Genomic DNA, 24,313 nt, shown 5'->3' with positions numbered 1-24,313 from the left:
AATCCCTAAATTACAAGTGCCTTGTAATCTCGAAGACGCACTCACTTGTCTTCCTTCCTCTTCTCTAGGGATTTGGGATGCTGCTGATGGAGGAGGCGGAGAGAATCGCGAAGGAAGAGCATGGGTCGTGGAAGATCGGCGTCATTTCAGGTACGCCGGACAAATTTGCCTCCCACTTTTAACAGCGGGGGGGGGGCGGCTGCAGCAAAATCGTGCGAGGTGTCGCGCCCTGGCTCAACGCTTCCCCCTTGCAACACACTCCATTCCTTCTCCCTCTCATATGGTTCCCTTGCCCATCCTCAGGTTTTCCAAAGACTTTCTCCTACTCATGTAAACTTTTGAGAGCCAGTGTGGTGTAGTGGTTAAGCGCAGTGGACTCGTAATCTGGGGAACCGGGTTCGAGTCTCCGCTCCTCCCCATGCAGCTGCTGGGTGACCTTGGGCCAGTCACGCTTATCTCAAGTCTCTCAGCCCCACTCACCCCACAGAGTGTTTGTTGTGGGGGAGGAAGGGAAAGGAGAATGTTAGCCGCTTTGAGACTCCTTAAAGGGAGTGAAAGGCGGGATATCAAATCCAAACTCTTCTTCTTCTTCTTCTTCTTTTGGGTTCTCCAAGACTGCTTGTACCAGGCTTCCTCAACCTTAGCCCTCCAGATGTTTTGAGACTACAATTCCCAGCATCCCTGACCACTGGTCCTGCTAGCTAGGGATCACGGGAGTTGTAGTCCCAAAACCTCTGGAGGGCGGAGGTTGAGGAAGCCTGGCTTATACCTCCCCCTTGATTATTTTATTTTCTGAACACTATTGATATCAGTCAGGTGCTTTTGCTGTACAGACAACCCTCGATTTGCACAGGACTTGCGCTCCAGGTCATCGCGTGCAACGGCAGAGCACACAACCCCCTCCGAACCCTTTTCCAGCCACTTCCGGGTCACTGCAATGCATGCTCAGTCAGTCGCCAATTGGGTGTGTGCAAATCAGTCATTAACCTGTACTGTCCGGCACCTGCTAAAAACATTCCTGTTTAGGAAAGTCTACCCAGGTGGCGCTGTGGTCTAAACGACAGAGCCTAGGACTTGACGATCAGAAGGTCGGTGGTTCGAATCACTGCGACGGGGTGAGCTCCCGTTGCTCAGTCCCTGCTCCTGCCAACCTAGCAGTTCAAAAGCACGTCAAAGTGCAAGTAGATAAATAGGTACCGCTCCGGTGGGAAGGTAAACGGCGTTTCCGTGCACTGCTCTGGTTCGCCAGAAGCGGCTTCATCATGCTGGCCACATGACCCGGAAGCTGTACGCCGGCTCCCTCGGCCAGTAAAGCGAGATGAGCGCAGCAACCCCAGAGTCAGCCACGACTGGGCCTAACAGTCAGGGGTCCCTTTACCTTTTACATGTGTAGATTAGCTCTCTCTGAGGCACTTAGCCTGTGTCTGGGATGTGTACCCTTTCCCTCTACAGCAGAGATGGCCAAACTTGGCCCTCCAGCTGTTTTGGGACTACATCCTCCCTAACTAACAGGACCAATGGTCAGGGATAATGGGAATTGTAGTCCCAAAACAGCTGGAGGGCCAATTTTGGCCATCACTGCTCTACAGGAAAAGACTCCCAGAACTTAATGCCCCTCCCTGCCGAACACAAACAGCCACCCAATTTTCAGGGAACAGAAAACATCTTATAGTCATACCTCATGTTGCATTAGGTTCACGCTGCGTCTTTTCAGCTTGCGAACACAACAAACCCGGAAGTAGAACGTGTCCTTTTATTTAAAATGCATGCCTGGGTTATTTGTAGGGCATAGGAATTTGTTCATTTTTTCCCCTTCAAAATATAGTCCGGCCCCCCACAAGGTCTGAGGGACAGTGGACCGGCCCCCTGCTGAAAAAGTTTGCTGACCCCTGTCGGAGAATCCCGACCAGAGGTTGCCTGAAGCTTTCCTCAAAGGCGTGTTCTGATCCTTCCCATGAGTTTCAGACTTGCGGGGTGACACTCGTTGAAGACGAAATGAGGAGGGAGTCTCCCTCCTTCCTAACCCGGCCACTGCGCTCAATGAGTTCTATTGGGGATGAGAACGCTCCGTTTGGCTAAAAAGCACACCGTGACAGAAAGTAGAGAGGAGCTGTTAAGCGAAAGGGGTCGTTTCTCTGCTGACGCCAATTTGAGACTGTATCTGAATGAACCGGGAGTAAATTGGGTAACCGTTCTCTCCTTGTGAGGTTATAGGCATGGCAAGGGTCTCGTTCTAATGCTAATATCGCCAACTTGAGCATGCATCAGAGGGAAATGTTAAAAGGGGAACGTTGCTCTTCCCCAGTCGGGGAGCGGGGAGATGCAGCCGCAGTGTGAGCTCTGTGTTGAGCGGGCTGCTTTAGCTGCCTGCTTCTTTGAGCAAGCACAATATTCCCAGCCAGACGGTTGCATGTCTCTTCCTCCCCGAAGCGATCAGGATTCAGAACTGGGCTCTAAGAACGAAAAGGGAAAGAGAGTTGGTCAAAGAGCCTTCAAATAATAGCCTTCAAACAGCCTTTCCAGCTGTTACCTGGGAAATGCAATCTAAAACGCTCAACTTCCTCCGTGGGGTTTTATCGTAAATAAAAATACAGGCAGGGTCGCGCTGGCGGAGATTATCTGGCTTTGTTAATTTCAGGAGGCGGGTTGGTTGCATGGGACATTTTCTTTTCTTTCCTTCCTTTCTCCAAACCGCCTTTCTGAGCATTCACAACGCATCGGCGAAATTATCGTGGCCTCCCTCACCGGCCAGCAGGAGCGGAAGTCTCGATTCAAACATAGACATATGCATATACAGAGCGGAACGGAGCCTTCATCTGCACCCTGCCTTTGAAAAACAGCCAGATCTGCTTGGCCAGGGGCATGGGGCTGGTCTCCCCCGCAGAGAGTTTGCTTTGCCTGTTGGATTCCTTGGCGCGAGCTACAAACAATGCAAATTGTCAGCTATTTAATTTGTCGGCTGGATGGGTGGTAATCTGCAGGGAGCATTGGAGGGACCGCAGATCATTGTATTTTATGCATCGGGACTCAGATGTTAAGAACACAAGAACATGACAGTTGCTGAAAACCTTAGGCAGGGAGAAAATACTCTTGTTCTCGGGTCCTGCTTCCGGGTTTCCCACAAGCGGCATCTGGGTGGCCACTGTGAAAAAATGATGCTAGACTAGGTGGGCCATTGGCCTAATCCAGCAGGCTCTTCTTGTGTGCTTCTAGGTCCGCCTTCCCCAACTTGGGGACCTCCAGATGTTTTGGACTACCACTCTCATGAGCCTGAGACAAGGATGGTGGGTCTCCAAAACTCCTGGAGGGCACCGGGTTGGAGAAGGATGAGACGCGATGCGAGCTGAGGGATCTCCGTTGCCTATTTGGACTAGCTGTTCGTGAACGGAGCTGACGACGGAGTACAGTGGTGCCCCGCAAGACGAACGCCTCTCAAGACGGAAAACCCGCTAGATGAAAGGGTTTTCCGTTTTGGAGGCGCTTCGCAAAACGAATTTCCCTATGGGCTTGCTTCGCAAGACGAAATGTCTTACGAGTTCCTGCGGGTTTTCCCCCCCTTTCCCCCCCTTTTCCTAAGCCGCTAAGCCGCTTATCAGCTGATCTGCTGATAAGCCGCTTAACAGCTGATCCGCTAAAAGCTGCTAAACCGCTAATAGCGCTAATCCGCTAAGCTGTCAATGAGCTTGCTTCGCAAGACGAAAAAACCGCTATACGAAGAGCCTCACGGAACGGATTAATTTCGTCTTGCGAGGCCCCACTGTAAATCTTTCCCCGCCAATGTTTTTTCTCCCATTTGGACTTCGGAGACCGTCTTCCCGAAGTGCCCTTTTTTGGGAAACTTGTGTTTTTCTTCTCAACTTCTTTCAGAGATGCCGAAGAACTGGTTATCCTTCGTAATTGTATCTCATTTGCTCCATAAAAGAAGCAAATAAGAGGAAGCTCTTGAGAGCTTAAGAGCCCATATTGAACCAGCGTGACACCTGCGTGGGCTGGCTTTGTGATAGAGACCCCCATGAAGTCTTTTAAGTTCTTAACTTAGCCACACATCAGGCGATGGAATTTCTCTGTCTCTCAGCCGGTGATCATTCTGATTTGCCGAATTGGTGGATCTTGTGGGAGGAGAGAGGGGGCACTTAGCACTTAGTGCTGGGCTGGCTCTCCCCCTTGAGTGCTTGTTAAAAGCTGCATTCTTTTGCCGAAGCAGCTTTGGTTGGTTGGGGGGGGGCGGCGCTGTGACGTTTAGCATCGTTTGAAGAGACCCTCTAATCCCACCTCTGCCCTAAGACAAAGCTATCCCACCGACACATCTCCATCTACCCTTTCCCAGGCATTCTCCAAAAAGGAGGAGATTAAGGAGGCTATAGAAATTGTGCTTTTATAGCAGGGAAGAGAATGCTTGGATGGAAACCCAGAGGAGAAATCTCTCTGAGTAGGAAGTTCAATCTAAAACGAGGGTGGGGGCAAACCTTTGGGGTAACTTGCCGGCTCCGAATGTTCCCCCCCCCCCAACCTGTGTCGAATGCCTCCCCTTCTGTGGTTTCCAGCCACTGGTATTCAGAAGCATTGCTACCTCCTGCCACGGAGCCAAAGCAGAGCCATCCTTCATGTTGTTGTTGTGGGTATTTGTATGTCTTGATAGACATTGGGCGCACCTCCAGGGGTGAAGTCAAACAACTGTGTTAGCAGCAGCAGACTGACCTCCTGCAAGCCTGGACAGTGTCCCTGGAGGTCCTGGGCTTCTCAAATGACCCCCCTCTCAGCCTGGCTGATGTGGTCCATAGGAAAGCAGAACAAGATGTTTGGCACCAGCTTGGCTGCCGCAAGGAGGTGTACAAGGCGCCATCCAACCCCCTTAAGGACTCCATTCTGGATTTGTGTAAGGTTGACTCCTTAGCTTTTTCCTCTGCTGAAGATGTCCTGAGTTTTCCTTCTACCAGGTGGACAAGCCCCAACTGCGCCTCCCATTCTCACTAATAGTCATTCATCCCTGCAGTTGTCTAATCCTGGCCCCCCTTGCCTAATGCTGCTCTAGATCTTTGCCCCCTGACTCCCACAGGCTTCTTCTGCAACTCCCCAGCCCCTAGGACTCCCCAGCTGAAAGGACGACCCAAAGGAGCGGCCAGGCACAGACCAGGACTGCCCTTTGCCCCCCCTATCTCTCCCCCTTCCCCTGATCACTCCCTGATCAGAGACTTGGGTCCAGCAATGTTTGCAACATGCTCCTTAGTCATTTCGAAGATGTTTAATGCTTTCCTATTTTATGTTGGGTCTGTGCGTGAGCCGGTGGTGGTGGGGAAGGGAGATAAAAATATCCTTCTCTCCCCCCCCCCCCCCGCTCGCCGTCATTTCAATGACGTCCCACCTCTCCTGTGGGGCAGCGTTGGGGGAGGGGGGCCCGCCTTGCCAGCGTTGCGCTTCTGCGCCGCGAATTAATTACCACGTAGCGGGGCTGATCAGCTTTCCCTCAGACCAGATTTCGATTTGTGTGCCGTCAAGTAGAAAATTAACATGGACACAGGCCAGAAATGCTGAATGCCTGAGTGGGCACTGCAGCCGCCGGGTCTGGGAAGGAGGGGAGGACTCCGGGAAGTGATGACGTCCGAGCCGGCTGTCCCTTCGTTGGCCAGCTCCTTTGAGAAACAAAAGGGGGAAATTGAGCTGCGGCAGGACTGAGGACTCAGCTCTCCTCTCCTGCCATTGAACCTCGGAATATCTGTAGCTCGGTTGGCCGAGCATGAGCCTCTTAATCTCAAGGGTTGTGGGTTTGAGCCCCACGCAGGGCAAAAGATTCCTGCAGGGCAAGGGGTTGGACTAGATGACCCTTGCAGCCTCTTCCTGCACAGCAGTTCTATGGTTCTGTGTTCGTTTTGGGGGGCAGGGGGCAGAGGGAGGCATGCTGTGCACACACAAGCTCTCTGTTGTTATCAATACAGTGGTACCTCGGGTTAAGTACTTCATTCGTTCTGGAGGTCTGTTCTTAACCTGAAACTGTTCTTAACCTGAAGCACCACTTTAGCTAATGGGGCCTCCTCCTGCTGCCGCCCCGCCGGAGCACGATTTCTGTTCTCATCCTGAAGCAACGTTCTTAACCCGAGGTACTATTTCTGGGTTAGAGGAGTCTGTAACCTGAAGCGTATGTAACCTGAAGCGTATGTAACCCGAGGTACCACTGTATGCCTCATGTTGTTGTTTAGTCGTGTCCGACTCTTTGTGACCCCCTGGACCAGAGCACGCCAGGCACTCCTGTCTTCCTTCCACTGCCTCCCGCAGTTTAGTCAAACTCATGCTGGCAGCTTCAAGAACACTGTCCAACCATCTCGTCCTCTGTCCTCCCCTTCTCCTTGGGCCCTCCATCTTTCCCAACATCAGGGTCTTTTCCAGGGAGTCTTCTCTTCTCATGAGGTGGCCAAAGTCTTGGAGCCTCAGCTTCAGGATCTGTCCTTCCAGTGAGCACTCAGGGCAGATTTCCTTCAGAATGGAGAGGTTTGATCTTCTTGCAGCCCATGGGACTCTCAAGAGTCTCCTCCAGCACCAGAATTCAAAAGCATCAATTCTTTGGCCGATCAGCCTTCTTTATGGTCCAGCTCTCATTTCCATACATCACTACTGGGAAAACCGTAGCTTTAACTATACGGACCTTTGTCAGCAAGGTGATGTCTCTTATGCCTCATAAGAACATGCAAAGACCCCTGCTGGATCCGGCCAGTGGGAGCCCATCTAGTCCAGCATGCTGCTCTCATGGCGGCCAACCACAGGCCTCTGAGCAGGATTCGAATCCAAGAGCAGCCCGCCCCTCCTGTGCTTTCTAGCAACTGGGATTCAGAAGCATCGCCGACACTGGCCATGAAAGTGGAGCATAGTCACTGTGGCTCGGAGCCATTGATAGCCTTAACTTCCAGTCCTCTTTTTAAAGCCATCCAGCACGGGCTCCTGTGGCAGGGAGTTCCATAGTTCAACTATGCATTGTGTAAAGGAGTGTTGCCTAAAACCCTGGAGAGACATTGCTGTCTATCAGGGTTGACTACCTGCGAGGCTTCCTTCCTGCTGAGTCCGTCCCTGTGACTCCCCATGGAATGACAAAGCACACATGTAGTTGCCTCACTCCTCACTGTCCCTTCTTCCCAGTACTGGCTTTCCAGGGCCTCCTCTGCTTGACCGATCCCTATTATTATTATTATTATTATTATTATTATTATTATTAATTTTATTAGTATTCTTCACACAACAACAACAAAAAATAACAATACACAAAACACAAAAACAAGCATACAAAAAAATTCCAAATCTTACAAATTAATAATGTAAACACTAAAAAGAGAAACAAACATTGACTTCCACCAATCCCACAGCACCGCCTTTACCTCTCATTGTGTCTTCCTGTTTTCCTTGTCATCTCTATCCTAGCATCTTGATATAAATCCCTCTTTCTTATCCTTTGACTTCACAAGGTTATTCCAGACTCAGCCAGATTTCTGTCCTCGAACCTTGGCTTTTAAGGTATTCATTTAGGCACTCCCATTCCTTTTTCGCTTTGCTTTTGGGCTTTTGTCGTTTTATATCTGTCAATTTGGCTAATTCTGAATATTCTGAAAGCTTACATAACCATTCTCCCCTAGTGGGTAACTGATTCCCTTTCCAGTACTAAGCCACCAGGATTCTTGCTGCAGGTGTCGTGTATAAGAAAAATTAAGTTTTAAAATGGGGGATCAAACCTGGGGTCTTCTGCATGCAGAGCAGATGTCCTGCTATCACACCCCATTCCCTCTCGTAGACCTGCTGTGTGGTGTAGTGGTTAGAGTGTTAGGCTAGCGCCTGGGGGGACATGGGTTCAAATCCCCGCACGGCCAAAAAGCTCACTGGGTGAGCTTGGGCCAGTCACTGCCTCTCTTAACCTGGCCTACCTCACTGGTGTGGGGATTAAATGGGGGCGGGGGAGGACCATACACTCTAGGCCAGCAGTTCTCAACCTGTGGGTCCGCAGATGTTGTTGGACTACAGCTCCCATCATCCCTGAGCTCTGGCCTTGCTAGCTAGGGGTGATGGGAGTTGTAGTTCAATAACATCTGGGGACCCACAGGTTGAGAACTGCTGCTCTAGGCTTTCCCAAACTTGGCTCCCCTGATGTTTTCGGACTACAACTCCCATCATCCCTAGCTAGCAGGACCAGTGGTCAGGGATTATGGGACTTGTAGTCCGAAAACAGCAGGAGACCCAAGTTTGGGAGACCCTGATATTCGCCATCCTGAGCCTCTTTGAAGTGGACTAAAGGTAAAGGGACCCCTGACCATTAGGTCCAGTCGTGGCCGACTCTGGGGTTGCGGCACTCATCTTGCTTTACTGGCCGAGGGAGCCGGCGTACAGCTTCTGGGTCATGTGGTCTGCATGACTAAGCCGCTTCTGGGGAACCAGAGCAGCGCACAGAAATGTTGTTTACCTTCCCACTGGAGCGGTACCTATTTATCTACTTGCACTTTGATGTGCTTTCGAACTGCTAGGTTGGCAGGAGCAGGGATTGAGCATTGGGAGCTCACCCCATCATGGGGATTCGAACCTCCAACCTTCTGATCGGCAAGCCCTAGGCTCTGTGGTTTAACCCACAGCGCCACCTGCGTTCCTTGAAGTGGACTAGAAATGCAATAAATAAAAGGCAAATAAATAGAAATAAACTCCCTCTGTAAGAAGGAAGAGCTAACGATGGAAACGTATGGTATGGATTTTGAAATGGCAAACAGTTTACGCTCGAATTTTCTACTTCATTAAAAGGGAGCTTAACGATCAACATCCTGACATTAATATTTGGGCGTCGGGGAGGCTGGGTGCTCTGCCCATCTGCAGGCTAATTCCATCTCACTTAGGCTTTTTGTTTTATTTTGGTGGGGGTGGGGGGCCTGCCATCAGCACCGCTCCGGACGCATCCATTAGGTTTCCTTTTGTACCATTGGAAACAATCTCGGAGCCACCACAGAGCTCCAGATGGAGCGATTACATCTCATTGGTCTCCTAGAGAGACGGCGATATTTCATTAATGACTCCGCAGCCGCTCCACCTCACCCCAGCTGCATCGGTTGGGTGGTGGGAGTTGCTGCTGCAGTAGGGAAAAAAGGAAGAGGAGGATAAGGGAGGCTAGAATCATAGAACTGTAGAGTTGGAAGGGACCCCGAGGGTCATCCAGTCCACCCCCTGCAACGCAGGAATCACAACTAAAGAATCCATGACAGATGGCAATCCAAGCTCTGCTTAAAAACGGTCTCGGCCCAGTATACCTGAAGGAGCGTCTCCACCCCCATCGTTCTGCCTGGACGCTGAGGTCCAGCTCCGAGGGCCTTCTGGCGGTTCCCTCATTGCGAGAAGCAAAGCTACAGGAACCAGGCAGAGGGCCTTCTCAGTGGTGGCACCCGCCCCGTGGAACGCCCTCCCATCAGATGTCAAGGAAATAAACAACTACCTGACATTCAGAAGAAATCTTAAGGCAGCCCTGTTCAGGGAAGTTTTTATTGTGTGACATCTTGGTGTATTTTTGGTCTTTGTTGGAAGCCGCCCAGAGTGGCTGGGGAAACCCAGCCAGATGGGCGGGGTACAAATAATAAATTATTATTATTATTATTATTATTAAAAACCTCCAAGGAAGAAGAGCCCACAACCTCCCGAAGGGAGACCGTTCCTCAGTTGAACAGCTCTTACTGTCAGAAAGTTTTTCTTCCATATACAGTGGTGCCTCGCAAGACGAAATTAATTCGTTCCGCGAGTCTCTTCGTCTTGCAGTTTTTTCGTCTTGCGGAGCACGGCTATTAGCGGCTTAGCGCTATTAGCGGCTTAGCGGCTATTAGCGACTTAGCGGCTTAGAAAAAGGAAAGGAAAAGGAAAAAAACTCGCAAGAACTCGCAAGACGTTTCGTCTTGCAAAGCAAGCCCATAGGGAAATTCGTCTTGCGAAGCACCTCAAAAACGGAAAACTCTTTCGTCTAGCAAGTTTTTCGTCTTGCGAGGCATTCGTCTTGCGGGGCACCACTGTACAGTGGTACCTCTGGATGCAAACGGGATCCGTTCCGGAGCCCCGTTCACATCCAGAGCAGAACGCAACCCGCATCTGCGCATGCATGGCATGCGATTCGCCGCTTCCACGCATGCGTGTGACGTGGTTTTCGTTCCCCCCCCCCAAAAAAAAATTATTCATTTTATAACACAAATAAATAACACAAACAGAAAAACAAACAATACAGATTCTTATCTTATCCTTATTTTTTCTAAACATTGTTAGGTGGGCTTCCCCAAGTCCCCCCCCATCTGATTTTCATTTTACCTCATATTTAGCAGTTTACATACCATAATTTCTAACCATTTTTTTTTATCACACTTACTTTAGCCATGAAAAACCTTCACATTTGTGGACATGTGAGAAAAAGAGAAAAAAATGGGATAAGATTTACAATGAATTGAAAAAACTGTTCAAATACACTTTCCCAAAAAAGCGTTTTTTCTGGGATTGATAGGAGATAAAATAAGGAAAGCAGAGCAGAGATTATTCATGTGTGCCACGACTGCCGCCACAATCTTAGTAGCCCAAAAATGGTAAACTCAGGAATTACCAACATTAGAGGAGGGCAGGCAAAAATGGTTGAATATGGTTGAATATGTGGAATTAGCAAAACTGACCCCCAGGATCTGTAACCAAGAGGAAACAAAGTTCAGAAGAGAGTGGAGTAAATCTGTAGAGTGTATAAGTAATAATTGTAGAAGTTTAAAGACTGTAGTAGGATTAAAATAAATCTTATGATGTGAATAGGATGCTATCAAGAACCTGCAAAAAATGAAGATTAATAAGAAAGCCTGCTGAATGAAGGGAAGTCTGTGCTTGATAGAGTGTTGAGAAAATAAGTGGACACATGATTGTAGAACTTTAGTGTATTTATTTTGTTTTGTTTATGTTGAAGAAAAGTCAATAAAAAGCATTTAAAAAATAAAATAAAAGAGGATTGGGCAAATTCATGGAGGAGGAGAGGGCTATCGATGGCTACTAGCCAGGATGGGTCTACTCTGCCTCCACAGTCAGAGACAGTGATGCGTCTGAATGCCAGCTACTGGAAACCACAAAAGACGAGAGTTGGTCTTGTGTTCGAGTCCTGCCTGCAGCTTTCTCCCACCAGCATCTGGTTGGCCGCTGTGAGAACAGGACTCTGGACCAGATCCGCCCCATTGGCCTGACCCAGCAGGCTCTCCTTGCGTTCTTAGGAATGCCTCTGAGCATGTTCCGATAGACTTTTTCTCATCACTGAATAACGAAAACCCCGCACGAGCACACATCCAGGGCAGCGGGAGCCAGGAGAGAAGCCTTTGCATCTCCTGCGTACTTGATGCTGACGAAACATAAGTACGTAGGCAAACCGGAGAGTAATCTGACTTCTGTAATGAACAAAACAAATTCCTTCCAGTAGCACCTTAAAGACCAACTAAGTCAGTTCTTGGTATGAGCTTTCGTGTGCATGCACACTTCTTCAGATACACTGAAACAGAAGTTTCCAGACCCTTCTATATAGTGAGAAGGTGGGGAGGGGTATTACTCAGAAGGGTGGTGGGAATGGGTGATTGGCAGATAGCTGTGATGAGCCTGTTGACGACTCTTAACGACTGCAATAGGTCTTACAGGAAAAAGCAAGGGGTGAAAAATGGCTTTGTCATGTATAATGAGATAAGAATCCAAGGTCTTTGTTCAGACCAGGTTTCTCCATGGTTTTGAGTTTGGTGATAAGTTGTAATTCAGCAGCTTCTCTTTCCAGTCTATTTCTGAAATTCCTTTGTAGTAAAACAGCTACTTTGAGATCTTGTATAGAATGTCCTGGGAGATTGAAATGTTCTCCTACTGGTTTCTCTGTCTGATGTCCGATTTATGTCCGTTTATTCTTTGGCGTAAGGTCTGGCCTGTTTGGACAATATAGAGAGCTGAAGGACACTGTTGGCATTTGATGGACAAACAGGCCAGACCTTACGCCAAAGAATAAACGGACATAAATCGGACATCAGGAATCACAAGACAGAGATTGGATTCTTGGATTCTTATCTCATTATACATGACAAAGCCATTTTTCACCTTTTCACCCCTTGCTTTTTCCTGTAAGACCTATTGCAGTCGTTAAGAGTCGTCAACAGGCTCATCACAGTTATCTGCCAATCACCCATTCCCACCACCCTTCTGAGTAATACCCCTCCCCACCTTCTCACTATATAGAAGGGTCTGGTGACTTCTGTTTCAGTGTATCTGAAGAAGTGTGCATGCACACGAAAGCTCATACCAAGAACTGACTTAGTTGGTCTTTAAGGTGCTACTGGAAGGAATTTGTTTTGTTTTGACTATGGCAGACCAACACGGCTACCTATCTGTTTCTGTAATGAAGTCTTTCCTGCTAAGAGGATTAGACAAGGTCGGGGAGGAGAAGGCGATGTGCTCCCTCCCATGTCACAGGCAGGATATTCCTGTGAATACAAGCTGCTGTGAATCTCATGCAGAGAGAGCATTTGTCTTTGGGGGATCTGGTTTGACCCCTGTGAGAACCAGGGCTCAGCAAACTTTTTCAGCAGGGGGCCGGTCCACTGTCCCTCAGACCCTGTGGGGGGCCAGACTGTATTTTTTGGGGGAAATAAACAAATAACTATGCCCCACAAATAACCCAGAGATGCATTTTAAATAAAAGGACACATTCTACTAATGTAAAAACACGCTGACTCCCAGACCATCCACGGGCCGGATTGAGAAATTGATTGTGCCAAATCCGGCCCCCAGGCCTAATAATAATAATAATAATAATAATAATAATAATAATTATTATTATTATTTATACCCCGCCCTCCCCAGCCAAGACCGGGCTCAGGGCAGCTAACAGCCGATATAAAAACAGGATTAAAATACAAAATTAAAATTAAAATTAGTTTGCCTCTCCACAGAGTCTTGAGACACAAGACTCAAAGGCAGGGGTCAGCAAACATTTTCAGCAGGGGGCCGATCCACTGTCCCTCAGACCTTGTGGGGGGCCGGACTATATTTTGGGGTGGAAATGAAAGAATTCCTATGCCCCACAAATAACCCAGAGATGATTTTAAATAAAAGCACATATTCTACTCGTGTAAAAATACCAGACAGGCCCCACAAATAACCCAGAGATGTATTTTAAATAAAAGCACACATTCTACTCAGGTAGAAACACGCTGATTCCCGGACCGTCCGCAGGCTTGATTTAGAAGGCGATTGGGCTGGATCCTGCCCCCAGGCCTTAGTTTGCCTACCCATGGTGAGAACAAGATGCTGGACTAGTTGGGCCCTTGGCCCGATCCAGCAGACACTTCTTACGTTCTGATCCACCAACCCTCAGACGAAACATGATTCGTTCTTAAAAGAGAACGAGAGAGGTGTCTCTATTGTGGAATAATTAAGGGTGTTAGAATCAGAGAATTCTAGGGTTGGGACACCAAAGGGTGTCTAGGGTTGGGCCATCCAGTCTAGCCCCCTGCAATGCAGGAATCTCAGCAAAGACACCCATGACTGAAGGCCATACAGAGTCCACAACCTCCTAAGGAAATCCGTTCCAGTGTCAAGTAGCTCTTACCGTCAGAAGGTTCTTCCTGATGTTGAGTCAGAATCTCCTTGAAGCCATTGGTTCAAGTCCTATCCTCCAGAGGAGAAAACAAGCTTGCTCCGCCTTCCATGCGGCAGCCCTTTCAATATGTTGTTGTTTAGTTGTTCAGTCGTGTCCGCCTCTTCGTGACCCCCTGGACCAGAGCACGCCAGGCACTCCTGTCTTCCACTGCCTCCCGCAGTTTGGTCAGACTCATGTTTGTAGCTTTGAGAACACTGTCCCACCATCTTGTCCTCTGTCGTCCCCTTCTCCTTGCGCCCTCCATCTTTCCCAACATCAGGGTCTTTTCCAGAGAGTCTTCTCTTCTCCTGAGGTGGCCAAAGTCTTGGAGCCTCAGCTTCAGGATCTGTCCTTCCAGTGAGCACTCAGGGCTGATTTCCTTCAGAATGGATCAGTTTGATCTTCTTGCAGTCCATGGGACTCTCAAGAGTCTCCTCCAGCACCATAATTCAGAAGCATCAATTCTTTGGAGATCAGCCTTCTTTATGGTCCAGCTCTCCCTTCCATACATCACTACTTGGAAAACCAGAGCTTTAACTTCGTCGGCAAGGTGATACCTTTCAGTATAATGGAAGATAAATAAACTGTTGGATTCTGGCAGTCAACCCTGCATATTACTTAAAATCTCTGCGGGGCTGCGTGCTTAGTCCTTGGGCGAACCATCTTCAGATGGTTGTGATTGTTCCACACAGTTCTCTGGGTGGACCCTGTGCTTCTCACTGCCTATCATGCTGACATGATAGAGAATAAGTTCCCAATGTGGTGGCTGCAGTGTGCATGTGCCGGTGGTGGTAGGCCTTGGACCTGTTCTGTTCTCTCATGTGGGGTAAGAAAATTCCCCCTCGCAGAAACTGAGGTTCCCGCATTGCAGGTTGTTGGACTAAATGATGCCTGGGATCTCTTTTGACTCCACAGTTCCATGATTCTATTAAAAGCATCCTCTTCCACATATTGAATGAGAATTCCACAGGAGCGGCAAGGATCCTAATTGCTAAAAACTGGGGGGAAAGAAACTGTGCCAGCAAAAAAGGAATGGCAAGATAGAGTATATTGAACTGGCTAGATTAACAGAGGCAATTAGAGATCACAGTAGACAAGAGTTTCAAAAAGCATGAGGGAAATGCGGAGAATACTTCACAAAACAGTGCCCTAAAATACATGCCTGGACTTGTTTCGATTAATGTCTGCAGAAGACTTTGTTATAGTTAGAAAAAGCTTAATAATTATTCATAAAGGAAACAGCTTATAAGAAGTAAACAAGGAGGCCAGATACAGAATAAAAGAAGTCTTTTATTTGGTTGTTTGTATTGTTGTATGTTATGCTCACTGTATGTTATGTTCATGTTTAATGAGGGTGGATTTGTGTATTGGGGGGGTTGTGTTATGCTGTAAATAAAATTCCAATAAAAAATATTTTAAAAGAGAGAGAATTGCGGCAGCAAAGACACAGAAAAGGCTAATAGGATGCCCTTTTCATTGACCACCACTTTTTGCCTGATGCTCGAGTGTGCGTCACTCAGAGAGGCGAATATACCTAACTCTCAGCTAAGTCTGCATTTTGCTGAGCCGCAAGATTCTGAGACCTTGGATGAGCAGGGCATGAACGCAACTCAAGCAGGCATAGCTTGAGCCTCCCCAGGAGCGACGGTTTGCTTGGAGGGTTTGTCGTGACCCAGCAGGGACCCCAAAATTTTGGCGGATGCACTTTGCAGAGGCAGCCTGACCGACTGGAGTGCAGTCCAGTGGTCAAGATTGCAGTGCCCATCATCCTTCCTGCGTAAAAATCCCAGGGAATGGATTTCAGGGCATATGATACAACTGAGGAACCTGCAGCCTATTTCTCTTCCAGAGCCACAGTACCCAGAGCTCCCTGGGAAAAGAGATGGATTGCTCAACGTCTCTAGGAATTGTAGCTCTGGGAAGAGAAGGGGGGGCGTATCTCCTAACAATTCTTAATGAACTACAGCTCCCCGATGAAGTTGAGTTTTGGAAGATCCAGCATGGGTAATAGGAAGTACTTCACAGAAGCCTGGGAATTTTGTGTGGAGGTCCTGGGCTGCCCAGAAGAGAATACAGTGGTACCTCAGGTTCTGTTCTCATCCTGAAGCAAAGTTCTTAACCTGAAGCACTATTTCTGGGTTAGCGGAGTCTGTAACCTGAAGCATATGTAACCTGAGGTACCACTGTACAACCCACCCACCCCCAGCCTCGCTGGTGTGGTCCAAAGGAAAGCAGAGCAATACATTGGGCACCAGCTTGGCAGCAGGAGTTGTCAGAAAGAGGCATACAGGGTGCCATCTAACTGCCTTAAGGACTCCACACCAGATTTGTGTAGGGTTTACTCCTTAGCAACAACAAACAAACCTATGGTCACGTAAAGCATACTCAGTAAACACGTGAGACGTAACCGGCTGTGTTCTTAGATAAATAAGATACACTATTCATAGTATAGTGTATTCATAGTATAGGGACGCGGGTGGCCCTACAGAGCCTAGGACTTGCCGATCAGAAGGTCAGTGGTTCGAATCCCCGCGACGGGGTGAACTCCCGTTGCTCGGTCCCTGTTCCTGCCAACCTAGCAGTTCAAAAGCACGTCAGAGTGCAAGTAGATAACTAGGTCCCGCTCCGGCGGGAAGGTTAACAGCGTTTCCATGCGCTGCTCTGGTTTGCCAGAAGCGGCTTAGTCATGCTGGCCACATGACCCGGAAGCTGTTTGCCGGCTCCCTTGGCCAGTAAAGCGAGATGAGCGTGCAACCTCAGAGTCGTCCGCGACTGGACCTAATGGTCAGGGGTCCCTTTACGAGTTACTTCTGTTGAAATTTACAATTTGATACTATGAATAGTATAACTTATTTATCTAAGAACACAGCCGATTACATCTCATGTATTTATTGGGTTTACTCCTTAACCTTTTCTCCTCCCAAATATATCCTTCAGGGCAGTGGGTACAGGTTGTTCGTCAGGGTTTACTCCTGAAGCCTTTCTCACTGACGCAAGGCAGTGGGAGCTTAGCACCAGAGTTTTCCTTTCCCTAGATGGGCTCCCTTTCCAGGTGGACACGCCCCCACCTGCCCCTCGCTTCCCTGTACAGTGCAGGCGCAGAAACCACCTTCTTGACTATTGTACCCACTCTCGGTCTCATCCACTCAACCTGGCGGAGCCTGTCTTTGCATGCAGGCGAAGCCCCCAACTCACCAAGGGCTTGAGATCCATCGGCTGTGTGCACCTGGTTTAGCCAGCCAGTCAAAGCCGTAGGTACTGTATTTTTCGCTCTATAAGATGCACTTTTTCCCTCCTAAAAAGTAAGGGGAAATGTGTGTGCGTCTTATGGGGCGAATGCAGGCTGCGCGGCTAAGCCAAAAGCCATAACAGCGAGAGTTTGAATTTGGATTTGATATTCCGCTTTATCACTACCCGAAGGAGTCTCAAAGCGGCTAACATTCTCCTTTCCCTTCCTCCCCCACTCTGTGAGGTGAGTGGGGCTGAGAGACTTCAAAGAAGTGTGACTGGCGCGAGGTCACCCAGCAGCTGCGTGTGGAGGAGCGGGGGAATCGAACCTGGTTCACCAGATTACGAGTCTACCGCTCTTAACCACTACACCATGCTGCTCTTCTGGCTTCGGGGATAGCCACGCAAAGCCTCTTGAACGCAGCGGGAGCACTCCTGCCTCTTCGCTCAAGAGGCTTTGCGTTGCTTCCTTGTTTCTTGTTTTCCTCCTCTAAAAACTAGGTGCGTCTTACGGTCGGGTGCGTCTTATAGAGCGAAAAATACAGGAAACTATGGAGGAGGCAGTGATGGCGACCAACTCGGATGACTTTAGAAGAGGATTAGACAGATTCACGGAGGAGGAGGAGACTATGGGTGGCTGCTAGCCAGGATGAAAACCACAGGAAGGGGAGAGTTGGCCATGAGGTCGAATCCTGTCTGCCGTGGGCCTGGTCCTTCTTATGTTCTTAGAATTCTTTAGTGGGAATGCCACTTGCTGTAATGGGTGTTGCGAATGTGGCCTAAGAGGGAGGAAGCCGAGAGTTCATTGCCACGCCTTGGGCTTGTAACTAAGATGGAAGTTCGGGGCTGGCTGAAGGTGGGCCGAGTTTGGCGAGGCAGCGCCCTCTCTGCCCTGACCGATCGGCCTCCGCCAGGATAAAGCTGTCGAACAAACTTCCCGCGAGGGGTCCTGGAAGCCTCTGTGCTGCTTTCAGCCCGGCGGGGGGGGTGCAGCTGTTGTTTATCCTGTAATGGTTCTGCCTCTCTGCTGGACGCTAGCGGAGCGCCGCCGTTCCTCGCAAGCGGGGCTTAGCCAAGATTTGAGCGCGGCAGGATCTGATTAAGGAGCAGAGGAGAGGAAGAGGAGGGAGGAAAGGAGCCTTTGTGGGAGACAATTGTGTTTTGCAAATCCCCTTCCCACGCAAGGAGTGTGGGGGGGGAGAAATTAATTGTGGCCTCCGAACGCAGAAGTGCTTCTGGAGTGGAGATAAAGGATGAGCTGTGTGGGCTCCGGAGAGGCCAGCCCGCGCTCGGGACTGCGACCGAGCCTCTTCAGTCCTCCGTAATGATCTGGGTTCCTTCCACAGATTTACCACTCCTTCGCTTTTGTTCAAAAAACGAGAGGTGAATCTGGGTTCAAGTCTCTCCCTCTCCTCCCGCCCGGTTCATTTCATTTCCCCTAGCCTCAGTGGAAGCCTGGAATGTGCATTCAGATGTTTTGCAGTTAAAAAAGAGGGCACCTTTTCTTGCAAACGGAAGGAGGGTGGGTGTTTTCGCATGTGGAAGCCTGAGCTGTGGTAGGGCGCGTTCTTCTAGGCACAGAAAGCCACAGGTTCGGTTCCCAGTTTTAAAAGATCTCAGGTGGCAGGGCAGGGCAGATCTGGGGAGTGCCTCTGTCAGTCAGAGTAGAGCTGCATGCACCCCCACTTGGCACCTTCCAGCTGTTTAGCACTACAACTCCCATCACCCCCAGCCAGCACCATTGTGGTCCGAAACAGCTGGAAGGCAGCAGGCTAGGGAAGACTGGAGTACCGTAGAATTGTTGCAAGGGACCCCGTGGGTCATCCAATCCAACCCGCTGCTATGCAGTAGACATTACTAAGTTGGATTTGCATAGTGGGAGCAGCAACGGAAGAGGTCAGATGGGCCAGATGCCATGTTGATTCCAAACTGGCTTATCTTCAGCTTGAGGAAATAATCTCAAGTAAGTTGGGATGGTCTCTATGAGGCATAAGAAACTAAGTCCCATCATCCCTGACCACTGGTCTCGTTAACTAGAGGTGATGGGAGTTGTAGTCCCAAAAGCATCTGGAGGGCCGAGTTTGCCTATGCCTGGTCTCTATGGAGCATCTCTTGAGACACCCTCCATGCAAGTTGGGATACTGTCACAGAGTATGCCTGTTAGTCCACCACACAGTTCAAAGTTGGAATTACCTCTTTACAGTGGTGCCCCGCAAGACGAATGCCTCGCAAGATGAAAAACCCGCTAGACGAAAGGGTTTTCCGTTTTTTGAGGCGCTTCGCAAGACGAATTTCTCTATGGGCTTGCTTCGCAAGACGAAAACGTCTTGCGAGTCTTGTGATTTTTTTCGCTCCCCCCCCCTTTTTCTAAGCTGCTAATAGCCGCTGAGCCGCTAATAGCACTAATCCGCTAAGCTGCTAATAGGGTTGCTTCGCAAGACGAAAAAACCGCAAGACGAAGAGACTCGCGGAACGGATTCTTTTCGTCTTGCGAGGCACCACTGTATTGGCAAAAACACCATCTCCGCAGACTCGGCCAAGGGTCAGCCCTCATGAGCACAGCAGCTCATTCCCTGTGGGTCTTGCTCCCTGAAAACAGTTGCCGGAACTGAATGTCCCCTCCTCCCCACAGCCATCTACATCTCCTCTCCAGGGCTTTTTCCAAGCAATTTGAGACTGTGCCTACATGAAACCAACCCCTTCTCTGCCCTTTTCATGCCTCTTCTGGCACTGGGAGATGGGTGCAAGGGAGCTTGTTGCGGCAGGAGGGGGAGACCCCTGTGACTCTTTCCCCGCCTGACTCATCTCTGCCTCTTGGTCTGCCTCCTCTCCTGCTTCTGCCTCTGATTCTGAACTTCCCTCTGCCACCGACTTTCCCGGCTCACTAAGCCCTGTTACTGTCGGAATCTGCGTTCGACCGAGCTGATAAAGCTCAACCTTCTCCGGCCGAGTCCTTCGGAATCACCCTCCGACGATAATTAACGACCTGAGCCTTTGATAAGGCTCCAGGCACATCCCCCATTCAGCAGAGAATCAAAGCAGCACGCAGAAGCGATGAGATTTATGGCTACATCGCTGTGGTTTATTTCTTACTACGCAGACAGAAAACACACCCTCTCTCTGTGAAAGGCAGAGAGCAACTGAACAACAAAAGAACAGGAAACCACTAACGTCACATCCGTCTCCCGTGAGACTTCCAACAGTATGGAATGTCTCTGGAATGTAAACAGAGTCTTGTGACTCTAAGCAGCTGCACAGTGGCAATGGCAAACAGAATGTGCTGGTCCGAAATAAAAAGTAGTGGGGAAATTGGGCACCCCTGACGTGTCCCTTTTTCTATCTTAAGTTCTTCCGTAATCACATTATTCACTATAAGTTTAGCCTTTTGTTCAGAATATATCGCGCCTATACCGTTTTCGAACCCTTGACCTACCCCCATCCCCTGGAGATTCTTCTTCATAAAAGTCCAAGAAATATTGTCAAAGGCTTTCTCCGCGTCAACAAATATCAAAACAGCTTTTGTATTTATATTAACTTCTAACATTTCCAAAATGTCTATTATGTTCCTTACGTTATCTGATAAATGTCTTCTCGGGAGAAAGCCTGCTTAATCCCTATGAATCTCCCCCATCAAAACTTTTTTCAGTCTTTTAGCTAAAATGTCAGCAAAAATTTTGTAATCCACATTTAGTAAAGAAATTGGGCGGTAGTTCTTAAGTTGGGTCTTTTCAGTCTCTGTCTTCGGTATAAGCGTGATGTAGGCCTCTTTCCACGTTTCAGGAGCTTTTTTCCCCTCAAGAATTTCGTTACAGACTTCCTTCAAAGGTTGTAATATCCATTCCTTTAAAGTTTTATAATATTTTGAAGTCAATCCATCAGGCCCCGGAGATTTGCCCAATTGCATGTTTTGAATGGCACCTTCTATTTCTTGTTCCGTTATTTTCTGGTTCAAGAGTACTTTATTTTCACTTGAAATTTTCTTCAGTCCATTTTTCTCCAAAAATTGTTCTATATCAGAATCTTTTTGTGGCCCTTGTGCATATAGTTGCTTAAAGTATCTCTGGAAGGGGGGAGGTTACCGTGGGGCGAGGTCCAGGACCTGAGTTGAGGGTCGGCAGACAGTCCTCCACGGGCGAAGCGGGGTCCACAGCGAGAAGCCGGGCAAGGACAGGAACTCTGGGGGAAACAGGACTGGATGCTGGCCGAAACAGCTCTTCAACGACGTTGCTCCCGCAACCTGGGACTGGGCTGACTGGCCTTTATCTTCTCTGAGGCCAGGGGCGGCCCCGGCCCCTAGGAGACCCACCTCTCCTGGCCTTAAGGCGAGCATTCCTCCTGGGAGAAACCAGTTCCCTTCGCTTCTCTGCCCTGAGCCACTGCAGTTCAGGAGAGGCTGAAGGGTTACTGGACCCAGGGGGAGACTCACCTGTAGGCACTGAGTCCTCAACCACCTCCGGAGCCAGAGTGGATTCACCTGGTGCCTGCTCCTGAGGATCCGGCACAGGTGCAGGCGCTTCAGAATCAAGGCCCTGCCCCAGCTCAGCCGGCCCTGGAGGCGGGGACTCCTGTGCAGGCTGGGATTCCTCCGGTTCAGCCTCTGAATCGGATTCCCAGGCCATCACACAGAAACTAACAGTAACCCCTTCTGCTTCCAACGTCTCCTTTCCCCAGTCTCCTTTCCCCAGTCTCCTACCTCTTATCCCTCTAACCGCTCATCACTGTCCCGCCACCACTCCCCGGGCTCTGATCCTTCTTCCCTTGATGGTTCCCCGACCAGCTCCTCCCACCATTCCTCTGCGTCCAACCAGTCCATGACAGATACCCTCTGTGGAGCATCTTTTCTTCCACAGACTCCTTGCACTGACCCATTTCCCCACTTTTGCTTACAGGTGTGGGCACCAGGGACTACTACAGGAAGATCGGCTACGAACTGGATGGGCCCTACATGGTGAAAAGGCTGGACTGAGAGAGACGGGAGGAGCTGGGAGCATTCAAGGCCGTGTCTTTGAACCTCGGTCCTCTTGAGGCCTCCAGGCAGAAGGGGAATGGCAACCTCCTGCTTCAAAAGCTAGTCTCTGGGAGCACAGCCGCCTGCAATTTGATACCTGCCTTTTTGCACTCAGCGGTGTCCCATTTTACACCGGGACTGTCCCCCCCCCCCCCAATTTCTAATGAACAATCACCCTTTTTAAAACGATTCTATGGTTTGTATTGGTTTTCATACACCAGCACCTGCTTTTATCAGCAGGGGCCTTCAAGAGGACTAGGACCTTGAGGTGGAGATCTTTTATCAACTTGCCTTGGGCTGAAGAGTGCGTACATTCGCCTTTTTTTTTCCCCTCTGCCAGGGAGGACCTAAGAGGATAATTTTGCTTGCGGCCACCTTGCTCTCTTGAAGCTGTTTGCATCTGATTGGCTTTCAACCCTGCCTCTTGTCCAAAACTCCAGGTTGCAAAACTCATCTGCCCTCTCTGCATTGTGGGAGCTTAAGACCACTCTGGGCTGTTGTTTTTCAGGGATTCTGCCCGGTTTTAGCAGTTTGGCTTCTTTTGTTTCAACACGCTTGTCAGTGGCGCATCTTTGCCTCGTTCTTCCACAGGGAGAGAAAGAGGCAGCAGTTGTAACATGTGCTGCTTTCAGAATCCCACGATGCAGAAAATACGCTAACAGTGCCAGTGTCCGTCGTGGTGTCAATATCTGCAGCCTCTTCCATCAGAGGAGAGTCAGCATTATTTTACAAATGCCAACCCCCCCCCCCTGAGGGGGCAGGGATACCAAAGAGGAGGGGATCCTAGATCCAAATGCAATAGCCTCTCCTAGATGTTGTAAGCTCCATTTTTTTTCATGTTTGCATAAGAGCAGGACTGCTTCGTCCTCGTGCACTTAGAGCAGAGGCAGGGCCCCTCCAGATTTTGTTGGGCTCAAACTCCCATCAATTACGGCTGGTGGGAGTTGTAATGCAGCAGGTCTCTCCCCCCGCGCCCTTGGGTCGACGCTAAGGTTCTCTGTGGTTTGCATTCATAGACGCCACCAAAGATGGAGATCGGAGAGCCAGCTTATGAAAGATGTGCAGCCTCTGCAAAGCTCCTGCTAATAAATTCCTAGGTGTTGTTGTTTTTTGCTGTTTGGCTGTGTCTTTACAAACTGGGAGTTGGGGATTTCATCTACAGGGGCAAGGATTTCACCCCAATCTCTGTGCACGAGGCAAAAACGGCTGTGCTTTTTCCTACTTTTGCTGGGGAGAGGGGCATTTCACAAGATGCTGTGCCTCTGTGTTAAAGGGCCTTTTGCAACATCTGTTAAAGCTTCATGAACTAAGAAGAAGAAGTTTTATTTATAACCCGCCCTTCCCCAGCCAAGACCGGGCTCAGGGCGGCTAACACCAGGTATAAAAACTATTGATTAAAATACAACTTAAAAACATGATTAAAATACAACATTAAAATGCAGCCTCATTTCAGTAGAAATGCAAATCAAAAACTTTTTGGGGATGAAAACGTCAAGACTTCACCAAGGCTAACTATCCAGACTGGTCCTACATGGACCAGAAAAGCCAGGGTAGTCCCCAAATACGAGTTCCATCACAGAAGGAGCAAGGAAAGAGGGGAAGGGGATCAAGTTGATTCCAAGCCAAAGGAACAACTCTGTCTTACAGGCTCTGAGGAAAGAAATCAGATCCTGCAGGGCCCTGGTCTCATGTGACAGAGCGTTCCATCAGGCCGGGGCCAGTGTTGAAAAGGCCCTGTTCCTGGCTGAGGCTAATCTGATTTCCTTAGGGCCCGGGACCTCTAGGGTGTTGCTATTTGTGGACCTTAAGGTCCTCCTCGGGGCATATCAGGAGAGGCGGTTGTGTAGGTCCGAGGGTCCTAGGCCCTCCTCTGAACTGCCTCCACTGACAGCACAGCTTGGTTGGAACCAAGGCATCTGGACAGGTGAGTGAGGAAGCCACAGGAGTCGAAGTTGCTGGAAGTCACAGAAGAGGAGAGAAGCTCTTGTCTCAGGTCCTGTGTCCTGGTTCCCCTCATGCATCTGGTTAGCCACTGTGAGAACAGCATGCTGGACGAGAGGGACCGTCGACCTGACCTGTCGGAGTCATTTTATGTTCTCATGTCCAGCATCTGGCTTGCACGGAAAAACGTCCTGCTCCCGTTCCAGCTGGCAACACTAGAGAAAGCCTTGTCTCTCTGTGCATGGGGCATCGGGAGAGATCTTTCCAATTGGAGGGAGACAACGGACAGCTCAAAGGTCTGATTTGATCCGAATCAAACTTGAACCCACACAATACTTGCTCTATCGAAGTGCCTCGCAACCGAGCCCTGTTCTTGAAAGGGTCGTGGGGTGGATAATGCTTTTAGTGGCCGCCGGGTCCCTCCAATTATTGCCTTCTCTCTTAAAGACTAATCCCCGGTCACGCATTGCATCTTTGCCTCTACCTGCACCGCCCCCTTTCTTTGGGGGTGA

General features: G+C 49.3%; 1 protein-coding gene and 1 long non-coding RNA gene across 2 annotated transcripts in view; one reads left to right on the top strand and one right to left on the bottom strand.

Annotated features, from left to right (window-relative positions):
• Positions 1-22,965, top strand: part of ELP3 (elongator acetyltransferase complex subunit 3) — a 125,483-nt gene extending 102,518 nt beyond the window's left edge. Inside the window, exons 14-15 of the mRNA XM_081854777.1 lie at positions 69-150; positions 21,742-22,965. Coding sequence (XP_081710903.1) covers positions 69-150; positions 21,742-21,818 — 159 coding nt within the window. The 3' untranslated portion in view covers positions 21,819-22,965. The remainder of the gene's footprint in view (positions 1-68; positions 151-21,741) is intronic.
• Positions 1-24,313, bottom strand: part of LOC309338065 — a 188,005-nt gene that overhangs the window by 118,052 nt on the left and 45,640 nt on the right. The gene's annotated exons all lie outside the window — the stretch shown is intronic.

The sequence above is a fragment of the Podarcis erhardii genome (assembly GCF_964252035.2).
Source record: "Podarcis erhardii genome assembly, chromosome: 3".
NCBI classification, from domain to species: Eukaryota; Metazoa; Chordata; class Lepidosauria; order Squamata; family Lacertidae; genus Podarcis; species Podarcis erhardii.
This window is presented reverse-complemented; position numbering and strand designations above follow the sequence as displayed.